The sequence below is a fragment of the Dendrobium catenatum genome, unplaced genomic scaffold, assembly GCF_001605985.2.
Source record: "Dendrobium catenatum unplaced genomic scaffold, ASM160598v2 fragScaff_scaffold_1211, whole genome shotgun sequence".
NCBI lineage: Eukaryota > Viridiplantae > Streptophyta > Magnoliopsida > Asparagales > Orchidaceae > Dendrobium > Dendrobium catenatum.
The window spans coordinates 541,746-565,696 of record NW_021319673.1 but is presented as its reverse complement, the minus strand read 5'-3'; the positions used below and the strand labels follow the sequence as shown (position 1 = coordinate 565,696).

General features: G+C 33.6%; 1 protein-coding gene across 1 annotated transcript in view; it reads left to right on the top strand.

Moving 5' to 3' along the window:
* Window positions 1–17,789, top strand: part of LOC110103848 (phospholipase A-2-activating protein) — a 93,772-nt gene extending 75,983 nt beyond the window's left edge. The window contains exons 19-23 of the mRNA XM_020832708.2: window positions 9,610–9,686; window positions 16,122–16,191; window positions 16,341–16,406; window positions 17,314–17,462; window positions 17,548–17,789. Coding sequence (XP_020688367.1) covers window positions 9,610–9,686; window positions 16,122–16,191; window positions 16,341–16,406; window positions 17,314–17,448 — 348 coding nt within the window. The 3' untranslated portion in view covers window positions 17,449–17,462; window positions 17,548–17,789. The remainder of the gene's footprint in view (window positions 1–9,609; window positions 9,687–16,121; window positions 16,192–16,340; window positions 16,407–17,313; window positions 17,463–17,547) is intronic.
* Window positions 17,790–23,951: the final 6,162 nt, after the last annotated feature.

The window sequence follows — 23,951 nt, the reverse complement described above, 5'->3', positions numbered from 1 at the left end:
GAGTCAGTCTACTCAAAGGTGCAGCAATCTTGAAAAACTCTTCTATAAACCTTCTGTAGTAGCCACTAATCCAAGAAACCTCCGTATCTCGGTTATAGCCTGCACCTTATGCTGGTCCACAGAAATACCATCCCCTTTAATTACATGACCCAGAAAAGTCACATTCTTCAGCCAAAACTCACATTTAGAGAACTTGGCATACAATTCATTGCCTCTTAGAGCTTGCAACACTGCCTGAAGATGATTGACATGATGCTCTTCATCACAAAAATAGATCAGAATGTCATCTATGAAGACTGACAAAACTGTCAAGCATTTGCTTGAAGACCCGATTCATCAGATCTATAAAAGCAGTTGGGGCATTTGTTAGCCCAAAAGGTAACACTATGAACTCGTATTGTTCATACCTTGAGCTAAATATTGTCTTAGGGATATCTTCCTCCTTAATCCTCAACTGATAATATCCAGACATCATATCAATCTTGGAGAAGACTGTGGCTCCTACTAGCTGATCAAACAATTCATCTATCCTCAGCAAGGGATACTTATTCTTAATGGTAAGCTTATTCAACTCCCTGTAATCAATGCAGAGTCACATGCTACCATCCTTCTTCTTAAAAAAGAGAACTGGTGCTCCCCAGGGTGAGGTGCTAGGGCGAATAAACCCCTTCTTAAGTAATTCTTGCAATTGTAACTTCAGCTCTTGAAGTTCCTTAATTGTCATATGATATGGTGCTTTTGAAATAGGCTCAGCACCAGGTACAAGATCAATAGAGAAATCAATCTCTCTAACAGGAGGCATTCCAGGTAAGACCTCAGGAAAGTCCCTTACCACAACAATCTCCTTCAACTCTGGCACTTGTTTTGAAGTGTCTCTTACATGAGCTAGAAAGCTTGGATACCCTTTCAAAATTAAGCTATAGGCTTTCATAGATGAAATGATCACAGAAGATACATCTCTATCGCCTTAAAAGACAAGCTTCTCTCCTCCAGGAAGCTTGATTTTTACCACTTTCTTATTACAGACTATGGAGATCAATTGGTTAGACATCCAATCCATCACTAGAATCATATCAAATTCTATAAGTGGTAATACAATCAATTCAACTTCAAAATCCCTTTCGCATAAAGAAAGTAGTGGTGAACATTCACTTGAGGTAATCACACTCGACCCATCAGGTAGCAAAACTGACAGTGCAGTGAGCATAGTGCGGACATTAAATGTATGCTTCTTAACAAACTCCTAACTAATGAAAGAATGTGATGCACCGGTATCAAAAAGCAATCTACTAGGTAGACATTGAACATAGATAATACTTGTGATCACATTAAGAGATTCTTTGGCTTCTTACTGCGTGATAACATAGACCCTTGGTTGCACAACAGGTCTCGTAGCCGGATGAGTAGGTACTGATGCCGAAGCAGAAGACTCTTGAGCTCTAAGTCTACCAACTATCAGGTTTCTCCCAGTACTCTGTTGAGGTAGAGGAGCACTAGACCTCCCCTCCCTTGGACCCCTTGGGCAATTCCTAGCCATGTGCCCTGGCTGACGGCACCAAAAACAAACATTGGAGCTAGATAAACATTCACCTCTATATAGCTTGCCACACTTGTTACTGGTTCTGACATTGGATGAACTCCCACCACTAAAAGATCTAGCATTCTTCATATTAGGACCTCCAGAATGTGTCTGGAAGCTCCTGGCCTTACCCTTCATCTTTTTAAGAAAATTTCTTCTCTTCTGGGTAGCCTAAAAATTAATCTCTATTCTCCTTGCTCTCTCAACCAAAACAACATAATCATCAAGGCCAAAAGGAATCAATGGCTAGCTAATCGCATCGCGAAGTCCTAACAAAAATTTATGGCACTTGTCTTCAGCACTTGAGATAATCTGAAATGCATAACGGGACAGCATAGTAAACTCAGTTTCATATTGCATAACCGTCCGATCCCTTTTACCAACCAAATAAATCGCTCTTGCATCTGCCTCCTCACAGAAAGAGGCACGAATCAGTCTCTGAAAATTTTAACAAAATCATCCCATAAGATCTGAGATGCTGCTCTGCCACCAAACTTTTTCAATAACTGTCCTCTCCACCATCTCTTAGCTTCTCCATCCAAAGCAAAGGTGGCTAAAGTTACCTTTCGATCGGCAGGACAATGCATACCTTCTAAAATCTTCTCGACCCTCATAAGCAGTTTTCAGCATCAATTGGTTCTCCTACTCCTGTAAAGAGAGGTGGTCGCATGTCTTGAAAGATTTTCATATACTTATCCACAGAGGTCTCTTTCCTGGAACTAAACTGAGACTGCTTTTGGGAATGCTGAATTAGCTGTGTCACAGCAGCCATCATCTGTGTGAAAGTGTCTATGGTAGTACTACTGCTACCACCAAAAGCAGATGGTACCACTGAAACTTCTCTACCAGCCTGAATGATGCTACAAGCAAGATCAGAATTATTAGGGATGGGTTATTAGCAGTACAAGATAGGCAGAAGAAGTATTATGATGTTAAGCACCGTTCTGTGGAATTTAGTGTAGGGGATTTTATCTTCATAAAGATCAGGCCTATGAAGGGTGTACTTCATTTTGGCAAGGTTGGCAAACTCAGTCCCCGCTACATTGGTCATTTTGAGATTGTGGAAAGGATTGGGAAGGTAGCTTTACCAGCTACATATATTGTCCACAATGTGTTTCATGTTTCTTCCCTAAGAAAGTTTATATCATATGATCCTTCTAAGATCATAACAGAATATGTGGACTTACAGCCAGATCTTACTTATGTTGAAGAACCGGATCATATCTTGGAGTTCAGTGTGAAACAACTAAGGAGCAGGGAGATACCTTTTGTTAAGGTTCTATGGAAACATTGGTTGGAGAAGAATGCTACTTGAGAGGAGTCGGAAATGAGCAAGTACTATCCTTATCTCTATATGTAAGGTATGTTTGTTTTTCCTCTCATTTAAATTTCGTGGACGAAATTCTTATTTAGGAGGGGAGAATTGTAAAACCCGAAAAATGACGATTGGATGGGTCGCATGCATTTCGATGCAACGCGATGAATTTATGCAAAATTTCAAAGTCGTTGGAATTCGACGAAATAAATTTTATTAAATTTTACATGAAATTTCGATCGAAATGGTATAAAGAACATATACTAAATTTTGCACGGTTTGGAAATGAAAAATCGTCAAAGATTGTTTAAGTAACATTTTACCCTTTGTACCCATTTTGCCCTCATGAGCTCTTAAGGAAATCTTTATTAGTGAGGGTACATGCATCTTTTGGTGAGCTCTCCCTCATATAGGCAAAATACCTTCTAGGGACCGAAATATTTCGGTCCCTCTTGTGTTTCTCTCGATCGAACAAAGGAACACACGAGAAGAGGAGGAGAGGGCGACGGCTTTGGCTCGGCTAGCGGTGGCGGCGAGTTTTCTGGCGGCGATTTATAGGGAAAATCAAAGGGAATGTTTAGAGAAGATAAAAGGTAAGATTTAAACTTGAAAATCTTGTTCTTTTCCCTTAGATTTTCATGAACCAAATATTTAGAGTTTTGATTTTGATGAAATTTTCTTTAGAAAAGATTTAGGACTTGTTTATGCCTATGTTTTCAATTCATAAAACATGAAAACAAAGTTCCAAAAATTAGGGTTTTGTTTTTAAATGAGATTTTAATTAAGAATGTTGTTAGGAGATGTTTAGAAGCAAGTTTAAGCAAGAAATTAATTTTTGTTTAAAGATTTTTAGGTTTTCCAAATTAGGGCTTTTCCTAATTTTGCATTTCTAAGCTTGCATGTTAACGAATTCTATTCTTAAGGGTTATGGGAGGTCTCTTAAGAGAAATTGGACTTTTTGATGAAAAAAAATATTTTCTCTAATTTTTATATGTATTAATCCGAAAATTTAATTCCCTAAACTTGGAATTAGAAAAGAGGGATGTTTTATTATGCAAACTTAATGATATTAGTGAAGTATGAGTAGATAAAATCAAAAATTTCATTTAAATTTTATTTTAGTGAAGGAAGGGATGTGATAAACTATGGGTTAATAATAAGGTAATTACCAATTAGGATCTATGTTTTACCTTAGAATTAAGACTCATGTTTTATGTAATGAACATGCTTATGTGATAGATAAGTGTTTTAGGGTATGAGTTTGTGAATGAGTATTTGTGAGCTTAAGGGAAGTAATTAGTTATGACATGTATAGGGTTAATGAGGAATAGTGATTTTGAATTGATATAAGAGGCTTATGTTGTAAATTCTTTTCCTTAGGAATTGAGAAAAGAATGTATTAAGAAAAGATTGGAGAAAAGACACTTTCAAAGGACAGCAATTGGGGTAGGAACACCTTATTCTTCATATTCATGTTCTTTTATATCTTTATTTTGAAATATCTCCTTAGTTGTTATATATTAAATGCATATGAAATATCCTTCTTATTTGATAGAAATGTTCATTAAATATTCTATGAATCAAGGCATTTTTAATGTTCTCAAACATATTATAATTCTTATCATGTGATAGTAAGCAAAGCATAGAAATCTTTTTCATGCAATATTGCCTCATACTCAATACATATGCTTGATATGAAAATGTTACATTACCTACATATGATTCTATGGAAAAGAATTATTGAATGGTTGTGTATATTGAAGGCAGAGTATCAAATATGATGCAAAAGTATAAATATGGCTCTTATGAGCAATATGACCCTTTGGGGCAAAAGAGGAAAGAAAAAGAATGGCCAAAAAGATATTTGTGTACCTGATCAGTATACTTATGGTACTCAAGTACGGGTGTATAAGATAAAGCATAAGCAAGTACATACTTAAGACATACGATATACATAAGGCATATGGCATATTTATGACATACAACATACATAAGACATATGACATTCATAAGGCATATGACATACATAAGACATATGAACTAGCATATTTTATGTGGCATATACATAAGAATCAACATGGATAGCAAAACAATCAAGACATTTTACTTCTAGCATACATATAAATTTTCTTTTAAAAGGCATGTGAAGATGTTAGAGTTAGTGTTTCCTATTGAGCTTTAGCTCATTCCCTCTTTTTGGAACATTTTTAGGAGAAGCCGCTGCAAAGAATGGCTAACCACCCTTGGTTCGCCTACAGACGTAGAGGACCAGCTGACAGGTTCCTCTTATGTTTTTCTTAGTTGTAGTTTACTCATTTTTGGGTGGTTTGGCATGTTTGAGAAAATTTAAAGCCACCTTTGTATATTTGAATGATATGAAATGATATGGAATGTTTATTATATATTTGAAAAATGTTTAGAGGTGATTTTAATTTCTTGTGAAGTATTTTAGATTAATTAAATATATGTTTTAAAAAAAATTTATGTTCTGAACGTCTGATTCTGTTCCCGCCTTGTCTGCACGGCTCACCGGGCCGGGTCGTTACAAAAAGATTGGAGTACCTCCAGTGGCAGATACAATTAGAGAGTCACCTGAGATGGTTTGGTCACATAAAACATTGGCCTTTCGATGACCCAGTTAGGAGAGTAGATGTATTACAATTAGTCTATGACTATATGAAAGTCATCAATTTGTGGTGGACTTTACGACGGAATTTTTTTTTCTCTAAAATTGCGACGGAATTTTCTGTTGTATTTTTTGTAACATATTTGCGACGGAAAAATCCGCCGCAAATCTAGCGCTGATTTGCCGCCGCAAAGCCATCAGAATTCCGCCACAAATCCAACGCAAAAAGCCCTGTCTAAACCAGCTGATTAGCCTTTTCTTTCATTGACTCAATGTTCTGTTTTGACCGTGCCCGCGAGCTCCTTCGACGAAATTCTCTTGGCTTCATCTCCTTCGACGATGTTTCTTCCTCTCGCATCCGAAGTCACACTTCCTCTCCGTGTTCTTTGTCTTCGCAATCGTCGTGTCCCTTCTCACAGGTGGCTAACCTGACAGCGGAGTCAGAAAATATTTGAAAAAAAAACAAGTGGACATGAATATTCATATACTAGATGAGCTCAAGAGATTGATGGAAATCAACCTGCACCTACATCGGTCTAGCATGATAGCGAGGACAAATTCCACCTATAATGTCTATAAAAGGGCAAACATTTTAGTTGGTCAAGGGAGGAGGGCTCCCATCTTCATTCTCAAGAGAAAGAAAAAGTTAGGGGCAAACATTTTAGGAGGAAGGAGTAGGGATATGGTGACATGTAATTTCAGACTTTATGGATATATGGTAGTGGAGACAACAATTTGGAAATCTGGAATTAACTTCTGCAATTAGCAAAATCTGGAATTAATTTGGGGAGGGATTGATTGGGGGAAAATTAATTGGAAGGAGAAAAAAGGGGAAAGATGGGAGAGAGAGAGGGGCGGCGGCTAGGGTGATTGGGGGAGTTGCTTTAGGGAATTGAGAGGCTTGCCAAATATAGAATATTATTTATGGAGGGATTATGGCAAATCCCTATTTAATTTAAATTGGCATGATTGGGGTGAAACTTTTCGAAGATGCTTCATCTTATTTTAGGAAAGGAATTTCGAATTAAAATCTGAATTTTAAAACCTTTCTAATTTAAGATGCGTCAAATATGAAAAGGATCAATTTCTTGATTTTAAATTTGTGGGGATTGGGGGGGGGGGGGCTATGAGGGGAAAGGGTGGGGGGGGTGGGGGAATCGGCAAAATAGGTGGGGAAGATGTGGTCGGTGGCTTTAGGGAGGTAAAGGGCCGGCGGTTAGGGTTAGGAGAGGGTTGGCAGTTAGGGGAAAGAAGGGGGGCCGGCGGCTAGGGAATTAAGAAGCAAAGCAAGTTTGAGGTGGAGAAGAACCACGAGCCCGTACGCTTCTTGCGGCTGATGGTTAGTGCTTTGCCCTCACCATGTGACTTCCGATTCTCACAAGAGCTCACAACTCTCCAAGAAAACAAAGTGCAGAATTTTTCTTTTCATTATAATCATCATCCCCTCCAAAGAGAATGAGAGGCCTATAAATAGCCAAAATACAATGATACATCTAATGACAAAAGTGCCCCCCGGGGTCACATAAGCCTACTCCCTTAAGTGAGGGTAAAAATGGTAAAGATACATAAATAAATCAAATACAACTAAAAGCTCAAAAATAAAGTGGTTCAATCATGGCCGTAGATCTTCGGTCCCTTTTCTTATAAACTTTTCACGGCCGGATGTCCTCATTAGCTTCTTATTAGTTCTTATTGTTGGTGCTAGCAATATCTTGCTCACAAGCTTCTTCCTATGAATGTTTATCGATGTCACGTCTTTATTCTCTCACGCTTCACTTTGTCTTCGGCTCTCAATCTCGAATTGGTCACTCAATCTCACAAGTATTCTCGAGTTTCATGTTTTTTTTATCTCTTAATTATTTATATCTTCTTCTTTTTTTATTCGAATAACTAGATATTACTATTATTGAATGTGTCATTATATTTGCTAAAAAATATTATCCAATGTGATTTAAGTTTGGCTAATTAAATGACTATTGTTTGCTTATAATATATGTATATGTGATAAAGAAGTCATGAATACTCTTGTTTATGAAGCGCTTCGCTTTACACTTTGTACTTTGTGCATTAAAGCAAAAAAGTAAACCCACTTAGTGCACCAGATTATAGCAAGAGATGTAAGCGTTGTATCATGCCATCTAAAGTCTTAGTTTCAACTTAATATTACTGTCTAATGTTGTGATTTGTTATTTTGTGCTCTAATCTGATGCAGATGATTGTTTGATAAAATCATTTTAAGATCACAATCTTAAGTATTATAATAGTTGTGGATTTTTTAGCAAAAATTATGGTACTGATGAGTTGATTGATGTTTTTTTAATGTAAAATTAGGCAAACCCATATTAAGCAAGATTTGCAATGTGATCACAAATGGAGTGATTACATTAGTTGATTGATTGTTGAAATAAATATTATTACGCATTATTTAATTTTGATATAACATCCTAATTCTAATTAATATACAAATAATTTAAAATAATAATATTTATTTATTTAGAGCCCTTAAAAGCAATATTTTGTGAAGCTACTAAACTACCTTACTAATTAATTTATTTTTTAGCTTTCATGCACCAAGATTTAATGTCATAATTGTTTTTTCCAAGCATCCTAAAGGTGACTCTGTTGTTTTATGAAGCAGAAACAGATACCAGAAAGCTATACTAAATGGTGCCTTTGTTGGATATGCGCCAATATTAGTGACTGCAATATTTTGCATGTCTTTTTTATCTTCAACTGAACAACCAATTGTAGCAATAGTAAAGGAAATTTATGCTAGTGAAGATGCACAAAGAACATAGTGTGTCAAAAACTAAGGAATAAAGCTATCAATAGATCCATGTTTTTTATGTTGGCATTAGAAAGTTAGATATTTTGAATTGTTATGAAGTTAAAAATATTTGACTATGAAAAACTACTTTCAAAAGTATTGGTAAAAAGTTTTTGCAGGAAGCATTATCGAGTAAAGTTGAATATTATTTAATAAAAACTGTTAGGATTACTATAGCAATTAGCAAGTGCTCAGACATTTTTAAACTGTTTTATAGGAATGATGTGGCATTGTCGAGAACTGTTAAAATGCCCTAAAAAAGGATTTTGTTTCGTAAATGCATATAAATTTTGTTATTTTGGAATTGATGACCAGAAGCGTGTTGTTGGTGTGTGTTTCGAAGTAGGCTGTGATGATATCTGGCAACCACAGTCAATGTGTGAGCTGGTGGAGGCAGGTGACTGCTGCCGGTGGTGGCAAGAAGCCTAGCAGTATTTGAGGAGGCAGTTAGGGACATTTACCCATAAATATTGAAATTTGCTTCTTCCAAACTTGGTTTCTTCAGCTTCGTTTGCGGCGGCTTTCTTGCTGCTTCTTAAAACAGCTTTTTAGTACAAAAATTTTATTTCTTATACTAAAATGTCATTTTGAGAAGCAGTAAGAAAGTCATCCCAAACGAGGCCTTCATCTGAGCTTGATCACATTTTCTTGATTTAATATTTTATTGGTTGAAGTTTCAGCATTGATCCACAACTATTACTTTCAGGTTTAGCGAACAATTAAAAATTGACAGCGTTGTTTAGAAACCACATCTTATTGTCACTGCACGGCTATACCAAATGCATCTGTAGTAGATTATTGTGGAGATTGAATTGCTGATTGTTCTAAGTGCTAGTGTACCTTTTGGTCATCCCATCATTCCTAATGTAAAATTATTGCCGGACAAAAATATATTTGTTGCTTTTGTTACCAGTATAGAGTTGAAATTCTATCTCTAGCTTAGTAAATGCAATTGACGCATGTTGCTTTTTAGCTCAAATTGATTAGCATTTCTTTTCAATATATCTCACAAATGTTAATATATGCTGACATTGGAGAAGAAAACAAACAGTAACTACCTATTTCCAAAATTAGATTTCTATTTAAAGAGGATGGAATGAAGCCTGTGTTTACCGATCTGCTGTCATCTTGCATTTTTGCAATTACAAATTATCTACAATTGAATAAAACATGCCTTATTTTTAAGAATTGGTTTTAAATTCATTTCGAATCTCTTACTTCATGCAAAAGCATTTCTTAAGATGGTGTTTATGAATTTGTAGATTCTTGATACATTGTCAAACTGTAGACCATCATTTAACAAGAATGTGCATTTCGCTTACTCGACTTTGGTACTCAAGTAAGCAACTTTTTTATTTTTTTTTCTAAATAATATTATAAATATTATACTCAAGCAAGCAACTATTATCTTGACCATGTGAAGCAATGTGTTTTTTTAGTGAGGCTCATGGATTCATTGGAATAGCTTTTATACGAAACCATATTTGATATTGAAAACATAGTCCTACCTACCACGTTGTACGGGAAGCATTCTGATGATATTGTATCGTTATAATTTAGCTTCTTAGATGTAATATTTTATGTGTGATCACTGGGAACCTTTTAGTATTCATTTGTTAGTTGTGACATGATATCTCCTTTACTGATAAATCTTCCTTGGTCTTTAACTTTTTTTTAGTACTTCAGAATGGTGAAGTGGTAGAATAGATTAGTTTTCTATTAGGATAAGGTGCAATGCTATTCTTAAACATGTTCTTTTTGGTCAAGTATGTCCAATTGGATATACAAATTGGAGGTTCGTTAGGGGATTTTTGGTTAATATGCTCAACATTTCACTCCTAATTTACTTGTAAGTTGTAATCATAGATTTTCTTGCCTTGCGTTGGAAGTTTGGATTGACATCTATTTATTTAATTATAATAACAGCATTACACTAACACCATGGGCACTATTGCTCTGCAAAAATAATATTTTTTCTTGATGATGATGCCATGTTATTAAATTCTTTATTGTGGATTCAAAATGTGCTCTTTGAATGCAAATAATTGATCGTACAAGAAAAGCCTCCCTTCGTTTATCCTCTTTAATCGATATAATGAGATGGCACTGGGTAGTTTTTTTTATAGGTATATTAGATCTATTTTAAAAAGATTTCTCTTGATGTTATGCCAAGGTTTATTTAAATATGTAGTTGAGACTTCCTATGAACATAAGTCCTCATAGTTAATTTTTCAACTTGCTCACCAAAGAGCATTCTTGATTAAATACATCACATGGGCTCAATTTTAAGCTCAACTTTGGTATTTTGAATTTAGTCAAAATGTCAAATGAAAAATGGTTAGGTGGATGAAAGAAACTTGATCATGATCTCTTGATTTCTTCATCTTGGGTCTACTAATGGACCTAATTTGCCAAATGTTGGAGGGATCCAAACCATTTTATCAAGGGAGGTACTAGACATGACCAATATGTGGCTTAGAGACTTGGCATGATCATAAATTGTTCATAAGTTTTAGTATAGCACAAAGAAATGTGTCCAAGACATTGGATTTTGGTTCATTTGGTTTTGACTAAGGGCTTGTTAGCATGAAGTCTGGCCCCAAGTTTAATAAATTATTGAACTTGGTTGCTGTAATTTCCCAATCCTGCTCTGATTACTTGGAGTTATGGAAGCCGAAGAGGAAGGTGATGAAGAAGTGCATAGAAGATTAAGAGTCGGTTCAACTGTGTGGAATCGAGGAAGACGAAGGAGGTGTAGGAGATTCGCCACCTGGTGTCATGGAAGAGGAGTTGATTAATTCTCTCATGAGGAGGGGAAGGGTTAGTCCGTTCTGATGTTTGGTGTCGCGAGTAGGTGAAGGGCCTTTTGGTTTCATCTCCTAGAGTCACAAGAGGGACGAGTTGCGAAAGTCCCTTCAAATTACTAAAGATGAGATGAGGAGGAACTGAGAGAGAGTGAAAGCAGGTGTGTGGGCTGGCGGCCGAATTCGTGAGGCTTACAAACTATGGCGATGAGAAGAGTGAGCACCAACGTGGTTGACAAGCTCGACGAGAGGTGGAGATGCACTCAGGCGAGTGGCTAGGGCATGAACAAGTTCGATGAAAGGTAAGAAATTTTGTGTATTTATATATTTTTGTTATATATATTCTAATATAGTTATCAAATTTTTAGGATAATTGTACGTAATTAAAGATAATAAAATCTAAAATTTTAAATATTATTTAGATAATATATTAAGAATAATTTATATTCATAAATTAGAAATTTTAATTTAAAAAATTGCAAACTATTTTAGAAGATAAAATAATAAGTTAATTAAAGAGCAATATGATTAAATTATATAAATAAATTATAATAATATAGAAATTTATTTTAGAAAATATTAATAATTAAATTATGATTTTTCATCAAATTTTAAATGATTAGCAATAAATCAATATTATAGAGCGAGGAGAATAAATTCTTTTAAAAATAAGTTAAATACAAGAGCATTTAGGTTCATTCAATGGCTAATTAAAAAGAGAGGGAGAGGGCAATTTATATTGTATAAAAATAGCGTTTAAGATTTTAGTTATTAAATTTATAATATATTAAGTAATAAATTGAATTTATGGTAAAAAAAAACATCTAATTATTTTTGAGTTAGAGATAAATTTAAGTATGACAATGATAATGTAATTATATATGTATTAATCTGACGACGACAAAGTGATGATTAGAGTGAATTGTTAAGGCACTTGATTCGAGGTGAGTACTTATATCCCTAATTTATGGTAATAATGTTGCTTCTTTTAAGTGCATTTAACTACTTGTTATTATAAATTAGTTATGTTTTATTTTTGTTAAATGCAATTGATCATATTGAATTAGATGAAATAGACTTATCATAATTTAATCATTTAGCACAATATTGTTTATTGTATAAGGATATGAAATGGTATAGAGCATGCAATAAAGTTATCAAGCAGAAGTACTTGCGTGTGCATGATTGAATGATGGTGCATTTCCTTTTATGGCATTGACTGGGAAAGCAATATACTTGCGCATGTGAAATGGAAAAGGTTATGGCATAGGATATGAAAATGGAAGTACTTTTATTAGTACTATTTAGATATTAGTTATAAAAAATGTTATGCAATGATATGATTATTACATACATAAGATATGATTGATGGTCATTTTCAAATTTAAATATTATTTAAAGTTAATTCATATGTTATAGCAAGCATGCATGTTGATCAAAATATCTTGTATTACTATAATTTAGAAGCATGACATACTAACTGAGTTATGTATAACTCACTCTTATATTTGCAAACGTTCACATGTATTATTCAAAGAATCCATAGAGTAAAAAAGCATAGAACATGTACCGTAAGCGTACGGTCCAAGAGAAGGGTATTTATCAAAGCAGTTATAATGTTCTTTTAATGCATTTGCTATTTTAGTAGCTCTTTCAATATATTGGAAATAATTATTGTTTAAAAATTTTAGAGAATGAAATTTTAAACCCGTTTGATCATCTATTCCCTCCTCATTAACTCGAGCCTTTAGGCCTGTTTAATAATGACTTGTCCTTATTTTGATCAATGGATTTGTTAGATTGTAGTTGGCCTAAGATCAATTATTTGGTGGCCTTGTGTGTCACCCCATTTTTTACCTGTTAATAAACCTAAGGTTTAACAGAATCCAGTCAGATACCTTGATGTGAAACATATGCATGGAAACAAGAACTGCTTGGGAATTTTAATATAAGATTATTAAAATTTCCTAGTTATAGAATTAATGCTTACCCAAGTTAGGTTTTCAGAATTATCAAGTCGAAATTATGTAAGGCATGCGATTACAACTAGATTAACGAGCCAATATCAAATTGACAACATATAAATAGAGAGTAATGTTATGGCTAGAAAAAATAATCCATGGTTAACAAATAGAACTCTTCACCTTGGGTCCCTCACTCTCTTGACGGTGGAGCTTTAACGGAGGAAGATTGAGAGCAAACCGAGCAATGCCACTAGGAGAAAAATGGCGCCCAAAGTATAGTCCGTTGGAGAAGTAGCTGGAGGCGGGTAATCCACGGGATGACTAGTGAGCATCCAACATCCGGGAAGAATAAAATTCGTGGTCGATCTCAGGATCGGCCGTGCACCGATGACGATGAGGTTGGGAGAGGAGGTCGTATTCTTCTCTTGGCTTCAAGTTTCATGAGCAACTAAGTTTTCCCAAGAGTGGGGATGCAAGGGAGGGGGAGCGGCTAAGGTAGGGAGAAGGGGAAGGGGCGGCTTGAATGAGGAGCTTGGATTAGGCTAGGAGAGGAAATCTGATTTCCTTAATTTGAGTTGGGCTCTCATAATTTCAAAATTTTAAATTTGAAACTTAGACGTTAGGAGGGAAAGTGGGAATTAATGGGGCTTAATTTGGAGCCTTGACTTAAGCTCCTAATTAAGGGAGGCAATGGGTGGCCGGCCATAGAGAGAGGGAAGAGGAAGTTTTGGAAATTCTGAAATTAATTCAAATGTAAGTGGTTTTGGAGGAAGAATTTTGAATTAAAATTAAGGAGGGATTGGGAGCTTTAATGGGAATTAATTGCAAAGCCATCAATGAGTGGTCGGCGGCATTGAGGTAGAGGGAGAGGGGTTAGGGGGAGACTAATTGCTTTCCAAATAAGTTGAGATCAAATAGGAGGGAAATTAATAATTCCCCTCTAAATGAAACTTGGATTGGATTCAAATTCGAAATCCTTCCTTATTTGGAATTTTGCAGATATGGAAAGTTTTTGAATTTCAACTTTTGAATTTCAAATTTACTAACTCCTCCCTTTTTTGCAAGAATCAAATTAGGGAGTCATTATGACGATTAAAATCATCATAATGAATTTGGGGGAAGATGGGGCCGGTGGTCAAGAGGAAGGAGGAGAGGGCGTCGGGTGAGGGGAAGGGGAAGTGCTTGGCTGTCGGTGGGAGCTTGAGGTGGTGGAGCTAGGGAGGGCTTGGGGGAAAAAAGAGGAGGCCGGTGGCGGCAGGGGAATGGGGGCCGGTAGCTGGCCGGTCAGTTGGTGGCCGGTTTGTGGGAGCCGACGGCAAGGGGAGAAGGGAAGAAGTGGTGGAAGATGATAGGAACCAAGAGCTCTCACAAAGAGGGCTGTTGGGTACTTCGATTGAGCCTCTCCTAGGCTTCCTCACTTGAGAACTCACAAAGAGAACTCTAGAACTCACAAAGAGATCTAAAATTAAAGTTGAAATTTCATATCAATATTCATCCCCTAATACAATGCATGAGGCCTCCTATAAATAGGCCAAAATGAAACAAAAACTAAAAGACATAAATGCCCTCGGGGCTATAATATCAAATGACCATCTATAAGGGTAAAACAGTAAAAACTGAAAAATAAAATAAACTACTACATAAAATGACTCAAAATAAAAACTCCTGATCGTGGCCGTCGATCTCCGGCATCTCCGATGATACACGTGTCGAAATTGCTGACGATGCCCTCATCATACCTTTCCACTAACACCCATCCTAAACCACATTCATTAGGGTTGAGTGAGTGAAACTTAATCTTTTTAGACTATCACAACACAATTATACTCCAATCATAGAATTATACCTCTTGATTAAATATTTGAAAGCATGCAGCAAGATATATCAAAACATAATAAAAAGTTTTACTAAAAACTTGAAATAAAATTTTACGTACCCAAAATTTTTATTTTATAACTTACTGATCAATCTTTTATTTACATCAAAAATTGCACTCATAAAAGGAATATATACAATATGCGATCAATCACCTGCCTAAAGTCTCGCTAGCTCCGTTTCCTTTCCTGCAATACATCAACTAATGAGCTAAACGCTCAATGAGATAATTCGTGTGCAAGATTCATTGTACATGAATAAGATACAATCAATATGCTTGCCGATCTTTTATACTAATGCAATGGTCATAAGCAGTACATATATGTAAGTCTTAAAGAATGAATTGAATAAACTTTATCTGATTTTAATAAATGATCAATGCATAACAATATGCAATTACTATATTCAATCATTCAGGTTTTTTGTTATATGTTTTTTAGTTTATTCATGTACACTGTGTTAGAAAAGTCACATGATGATTATAGGCTCTTGCACATTCAGAATAGATCTTCACCTAACTCATCGGCTAACCATTTATTAAAGGCTCTTCCCTTCAAGATTGGATCTCAAAATACTAACTTTTTAGAAGAGAGAGTCAATTGTGGGATTTGTAAATTCGTGCTCTGGCCTCTTTACGCTTTTATTGGCGGTGAGAGTTTTTATGAGATTAGGTTCTAGGGTAAATTTTCAAAATGCATATTAATAATTTTTCTCTTTTGTTAGTTTTATTTGCTTGGTTAAGTATTTCATTAGATTTAGTTTTTAATATTCTTAGAGATATTCCTAGTGTAGCCAACTTTGCCCTACTCTCTTACTCACTCACATAATTAATAGTATATGCTATCAAGTCTCTTCATTTGACAATCTAGAAACTTTATTGTTGATTATTGATTAGTATGTTTTCGTCCCTTATGTTAATTTATATTTAACCCATGCAATGTCATTTTAAAATTTATATTTGGTCTAAGCAATCTGGTTACTTTATGTCCTTTTTCATCAAATTTGTTGAGAGAAGTTTTCAATTTCCTGTCTTTAATTATCCTTCAATGTTTTGTTTTGTACAGGATATCCAACGGGCATGTAAACCTTTTTCTTACCTTTTCATTAATTTTTTTTTTTTAAATTTTGTAGCTATTCTGTGCTATTAATTGGAATGAAAGATGCCAAAGGCCAAGGTCAAATTCTATCGGCTGCCCTTGAGGTATTACTTGTACTCCCTGCTATGATGTTAATATTATTTAACTTCATTGCCCGCATGTTCCAGGAAACGTTAACAAATTGCATATTTCTCCATATGATTACTTTAATATGTCGCAATCATCCTTGGCTTACTTTTGCAATAATTCCCAGATTGCAGAGGATCAGAGTCTTGACGTTGATTCAAAATTTCGAGCGCTAGTTGCAATTGGATCACTTGTATCCTTTAAAAACTACTTTTCTAGTATCTTTTCAAGGAAAAAGTAATATCGTATTATTATATCCTGCTTTGGTTGTGCTTTCTTTAAGAACATTTTAGGTGGCGGTTATGATTAGGTGGATCTCATGCTTAGGTTTCGTTTGAGACAACTTTTTTATTGCTTTCTAAATCAATTTTTTAATAAAAAAATTTTAGTTTAAAAAATTTTTTGTAAAGAAATAGTAAAAAAGCCGTCTCAAACAAAAACCTTAATAATCAATTCAAATGAATTCCATTGCCACCATAAGACCTTAAAATCGAACCTTTTAGACTAATTTTCTGCCTTTTTGACCCTTTTTTCTCTATCATTTTTCTACTGCCTTGCATCAAGATGGTGAATCTATGACTACATTCTAAGAACTACTGACACGATCCTTACACAGACAATAAATTTGTGGAGGAAAACAACCTTGTCATTGCTGATGCAGTCCGGCGAATGCAAAACCTTTTGACCAGCACAAAATAGGTTGTTTGTCATCAATAATTGTGACATGGCATCCTGCTTTATATTCCTAAGTAGGAAGTAAATATTCCATTAATGAGATATCCAAAGATTTCTATTTTCGGTGAAAATTAGGCTTCGTTTGGGACGTTTTTCTTGCTATTTTTTAAAATAACTTTTAGTGTCAAAATTTCTAGCTCAAAATTTTTTTTTTACTAGAAAGTTGATTTATAAAGTAATAAGAAAGCTGCAAGGCTTTATTTGGGATGGCTTTTTTACTGCTTCTTGAAGCAGCTTTCTAGTACAATAATTAAATTTTTTGTACTAGAAAATTAGTTTAAGAAACAGTAAGAAAGCCGTTACAAACAAAGCCTTAAATGTGCTTTTACTTCTCCCACCACCATCCTTGACCTGCTCTTTATTAGATGCTAGAAGGTGTTGTGAAATCAATTGCGCTTGCCTTTGATGTTCAAAGTATAGCTAAAGAAGCAAAATCCTCCAAGGACGCAAAGATTGCTGAGGTGGGAGCCGACATTGAAAACTTGCTTGCATCAACCTAACCATCATTATACTGGTAATTTATTTATGCTCTCTTTTGTTTATCATTTCACTTCCTATTATTTATGGACTGATCCTTTATTTTTGATTCATTGTTCCAGGTGTTCCTCTTCTGCTGTTTTTCCCCTGCACAGTGGACTGATCTGCGTGAGTAGCATCAAAACTGATTGTTGGAAATATTGATTTTTAACACCTGATTAACTGTCTTATTTTTAACATTATGCTTAAATTTAATTTACTGCAGAGTTATAACTTATGTTGCAGGATGAAATCAGCATGTTTATTTTATTGGTTTACTTAACATTATAGTTCTTTCATGCTGAAGTAGTTTTACACATTTTAATACTTTGATTATTGCTTCTTAAAGTAGTTTTTTTTTTAGTTTAATTTTTTTACTAGAAAGTTGTTTTAAAGAACAGTAAAAAAGTCGTCCCAAATGAAGCCTAATATTCAATAAACTTTTCATAAAATAATTTAGTTTTGTACATTAAGAGATTTTTACCTTAAGTTAGATAATAATTATCATATTTTTCACTTATAAACTATTATTTTCTAAAATATGAAATATTGTAGTTTCTCTTAGTTAAAGAAATATTCTTCTACCTTACAGTTAACAGAGGTTGTGGCTTATAAGTCAAAATTAAATAGATGGAGCAGTATATCAAGAATTATAAAGTATTGAGCTATGTATCAATATATTTGAATATTTCTAGTAGTATACAAGAGAAGTCTCCTTAAATTTGTGTTCTCTTATTTAAGGTTAAGGTGAAGAAAGATAATTTAAAAGAAATAATCATTTGGGACTGTTTTTTAACTGTTTCTTAAAGCAATTCTTTAGTTTAATTTTTTTCTTTTTTACTAGAAAGTTACTTTAAAAAACAGTAAGAAAATCGTTCCAAATGAAACCTTTCTTCAATTTATTTATAAAGTTTACTGTAATCTTATTGATTTTATGGTTATCAGCACATATATGCTAAAAACTTAGTGTTAAAAATATAAGTTTATAGTGATGCTCAGCTTGGAAGGTGAAATTAAGTTTCATTGAAGGTTTGAGCAGATATTAACCCAGCAGTTATCATTTATGAATGTTGTATGACATATCTGATTAGGTGGCTCACAAGTGGTCATCATGGGAGAAAGTTGAAACTACATAATAATTTAAAACTTTGTTTGGGATAAATTTTTTTTTTATAGTAAGTTTTTAGTTAACAAATTTTTTGAAATAGCGAAAAAGTCGTGGTAATAAAGCTTTGAGACAATTTTTTTATTATTTTTTAAAGCAATTCTTTAGTTCAATTTTTTTTAATTAGAATGTGTATTAGAAAATTGCTTTAAAAATTAATAATAAAGTTATTCCAAACGTAGTCTAAGATTTTATTTGGGAATATTTTAAAATTGAGGAGGATAATCAAGTCTTTCCAACTAGTTATAGATTAAGGAAGTGAAATTAACTCTTGAGAATTAGAAGTGTTGGGCATTGATCCTGACAATCTATATTATATTTCTCATAATTAAATAAAGTTGAGGATCAAGATATAATATTTAGATTTTATTATAGTCCTGGTGCATGTACAAAACTATAATAACTAACTCAAACTATATTCTAAAGTTCAATTCTTTAATCATTTGTAATTATTCTCTTTGCTTCTTTATTCACTGATCATAAATTTCATATCATCACTAAATCTCTACATTGTCTCACAAATTAGGGATGTTATAAAAGTTGTTGTTAACAAATCCTCATTCATTTAACAAATTAAAATTAGTTCTTGCGATCGAATGAATCTCAATGAGCGAATAGATCACAAATTAGTTAGTGGTTAATAGCTAGTTTACGCAATCAGATGTTGGTCATCGCAATGGAGGTTTGAGCCCCCAACCACAAGGTTGTGCTATTGTTCTCAACTAATATCATTATATTTGATAGTCTCCGAAAATTCACTTGATTGACAAGAATTTTGATGCATTATTTTTATCAAAAAAATTTCAAAATTAAACTTGAGGCCATCCAAACTTCAATATTAGTACACCTACAGTCAAACTAAGCAGCTTAACATGACAAACATAAAGCCATCAAAAGTGATTCGATTTGAGCCCATACAAACTCAAATCAAGCACTTGAAGTATAGTTGAAACATTAGAACATTAATTGATGGATCATACGGTCTCCAAATCTTACATGCTAGTAATCAAATTGAGACTCAACGAGACATTTGATGAGCTCAAGGTCATTCAATTTTGATTTCGTTAAAGCACTTAAATGTTAAATAAATTATTTATGATTAAAGGATTCAATCAATATGGATATTATTATGGACATTTATGAAATTTTAATTGAAACTACCAAAATGACACTTCCAAAATATTATAAATAAACTTTCATTCTCCACATGAATGATAATTTAGATTTGAGTTTTGAGAGAGGTTGGAGATCAAACGAAATTTTGAGCTCTACTCGGCATTCGATGTTGATAATCACCTCAAGCCACTGTCATCATTTGACTTACTTCACGCAGTTGTCATTTTCCAGCAACCATAACCCAATCATAGTTATCTAATTATGTTTGTTCAACCATTATAGTTTATTCATCATCATTCAACTATAAGAGACCTAACAAGTGTTCCTAATCTTGTAATTCAATCTTCTCCAGTTGTGGAGAAGAGTATATTTAATATTTTCAAGTATATAATGGATTATTTCAATTAAGCTAGGCCCTATGATTTCATACATTTCTAAGTTTCCCAAATAAAAACTCTATGCCTCTTTTTTTTTTTCCTTTTTTTTTTTTATGTGTTAGATCTTTGTGTAAATATATGAAAAACTCTCTCTCTCTCTCACACACACACATCATCAATTTTCTTATGTGTAATTATTTTGTATTATTTGTGAAAATGATTCCCAACATACTATAAATATTTTTTAATAACTGATAATCATTCTCCCAATCAAGGACAGCACAATTTTTATGGTCAATACCACCTAGGCCTCATTTTGGAGGATATATGCATAAAATGAAAGTTTCAAGCTCAAACCCTTCAACATTTAGAGGAGATTGGACAACGAAAAGCGTTATCATAACACGATGCAATTTTGCCACCATAAAATCAATAATAAAGCAAGGCTAGTCAATTTTAAGGCACATATGCAGTGATTCCTCATCATTGAGTATTAGCTACTCATCATAAAGTAGTGGCTACTCCTTTACCATAACCTCATCAAGGATTTGTTGGACACTATTGCTTCAACCTATCCTTTCCATCTTGTTTGACCAACTTGTAATTTTTGGCATTCTGTTGTAATTTTTTGGCATCCTTGATAGACTTAAATGAACTCATTTTATTTACGCTCCTTGTAATGTTATAAGAAACAAACTTCAATGCTTTGTTCAAAAGAAATTCCCATTGAGGAAAAAAAAATCAACTTACCCCTCACCATAGATTTTAAGGGTTTTTTCTTTTGATTTATGTAATTTTCCTACTTTTATTCTATTGGGATTCAAATTACCTATAAGTAGTCATTATGTTAGAACCTCTAATCCATACGAGTGTATTGACCACTATAAAGCCATCATACTTATTCAATAAGCTTTTGATGCATTCATTTTTCCCCACAACTCCTAAAAGATAAACTTGCACATAGTTCTCTTTCTCTAGGGGAATTATTTATATTTTTGTAATTGGTCAAGATTTTTTATTAAATAATTTATTATAAATCAAAAGATTATCATGGATGCCTCCCATCTTTCTAGAATTTTCCAAAATGAGGAGAAAGTTCTTAAAGAGTACTTTCAAAAAATTTATTTCATAGTACATTAAATTTTAGAAGTAAATCAAAAATAATTATGTCTGGTTTTTTTGAAGGTCAAATTGTCCGCTCTAAATAATTAACTTATCATCAGACAATCAATGCTCATCAGAAGTAACTTGAACAATCCTCAAGCAAATATGAGAATCCACAATAATAAATTAATGGGGTTCACTAGCTAAGAAATGTAGCAATCAAGAGACAAAGACACCCTTTATCCCTAATTCAACCTAAGTCATATATATAATTGCACCCCATTAACTACACCTCATATAAAAGATGCAATGAGACAATGTGATTGATAGTATCTCCACTCATCTAATAATCTTATAAGGCTAAAAGCCTAAGAATGCATATTTTTCTCTAGTTATAGAAAAAACTAAGAAGGCTAAAGCATGATAAAGTATGTGCATTTTTTTATTCTTGAAAAACCTCATAAGATTAAATGCCTCAAAAATACATAAGTTTTTGGTTCTCTAACAACCTTAAACGGCTAAGAGCCTTAGAAGATGCATATTTCACATATTCATCAAAAACCTCAAAATGTTGAAAGCCTCAAAATATATAGAAGAAAAGCTAAAAATCTAAAAAAATATAGATTTCTTCAATTCTTCGAAACCTCAAAAAACAAAAAGTCTCATAAGATACATGTTTCTTTTGTTCATCAAAAACATTAGCAACCTAAAAGCCTTAGATTTTTTTTTTTTTTCCAAAAGCCTGAGATGGCTAATAACTTAAAAGGTTTCTTAAATTATCTAAAAGAGTGAAGTCTAGAAAGCCTCAAAAGGAAGAGGTTTTTGGTTCTCCAAAAAATCTTAAATAGTTTATGCCTTAGAAGATGCATGATTATTATTCATCAAAAATACCTCAAAAGGCATAAGACATATAAGGTCCTTATCAACTAAAAAATTAAAGTCAGTATATAAGGACTTAATACCTTGTTGCTAACTCAAAAATTTAACTACAATTTATTGGATTTCATGTAAGACTTAAGATTACAAATACATCTCAAAGACACATAGAGGATTGTCTCTTATACAGGTCAAATTTTCACAATTCTAAATTACTCAGCGAGAGGATAGAGATTTCATTATTTCAAATAATTTGAATGTAAACATTACATCCACTTCCATTGAGCAATATGCTCTCTCTCTTCCAAATGAACTTGGATCATCTTGGATGATCTGTTATTTGATTCAACTAATCATATTGTACCATCATAAGACTTAAAATAAAAAAATTAGTGTTTTTTTTAGCCCTCTTTATAAACTCTTGTTATGTTTTGTAGTAAGAGTCTTTGGGTTTTTAAGGTCATTTTATATAGATGAGAGAACTTAGAGAGAGTCCACTTCATAAGGGAGAGAGGACGTGAGGTTGAGAGAGGGAGAAAAGCCTTGAGGGAGTGAAGGGAGTGAGAGGGGATTCACATGGTTTCTTTGGCTAACCTGCACCTTTGGTTCTTTTGTTGTGTCTTGATTGAGCTATTGGAGATGAACTTTGGGAAGAAAAGTCTTTGGGGAAAAAAATTTACTAGCCAAGGAGGCTAGGGTTTTAACATCTCCTAGTCATGAAGTGAAAGGAGGGTCAACATCTTCTCCAGGCTTGTACACAAACGAAGGGACAATGTAGGGCCGAGGAAGCGAGAGGATGGATTGGCATCTCCGCCGAGCTGAGGAAGCAAAAGGAGGGAAGACATCTCTGCCGGGGTGAGAAGGCGAGAGGAAAGAGATCTGTCATGGTCTGAAGAGTCTGTAAAGGTTTTTCTTTGCCTATGGTAATGGAGAAGGGATTCTATGTCTATCTTATATCATTGTTAGTATAATACCTAAATAGGAGGACTTTTTGGGAGTGGATGTGGGTCAATTTGATCAAAACATTATAAACTTGGTTTACGTGTTCTTTCTTTTTCGTACTTTACTTTTGTCACGCCCAGGAAGGTAAAGAATTTTATTTATATTTTCTTTCTCTTTGTTTTTTTTTTAATGTACAATCAATATTCATTTATTTCCAACCAGATCAATTTGACATCTAGAGCTGATTAATTGCATTAGAAAAAGAAATAAACAATAGAAAATAGAATTATATTACTACTGTTAATATTTATATTTCACTACAAACACACACTCTATTTCACCATAGGCTACAAAAGAATACATAAGAACCTAAAAAAAAATCAAACCGATCATCACTGTTCAGCCTTATGCAACAAGCTCCTTAGCTTTACCTAAAATCACATTAAAATCATATAATGAGCATAAAAGCATAATATGTAACTAAAATTATATCATTGCATTCAATGCAAGGCTAAAGGCTCAATATACATGTTCCAGTTCCAATCAATATCAATAATCAATTAATATAAGAAATAAAAAATCTCAAAATCCAATAATAAAATCAGTATGATCAGTGAAGTCTAAAGAAATATATCAAATTATAAGATATATGATAAAGAGTACTGTATCAAACTATAAGAAGAATTAATAAAGAGGGCTATCACCCAATCATTTATGTCAACATGTTATGTTATATTATATCAATATTAATGTCAGTACGATATCAGTTCTATTTATCAATCAATTTAATGCAATATCATGTAAATACAATTATGAATTCAACACCTTTAATGTGGTATTTTCATCATTATACCTGAATTATTATCTAATTGGGTATCAGTCTTAATCTAAACTTAACTGTCAACTA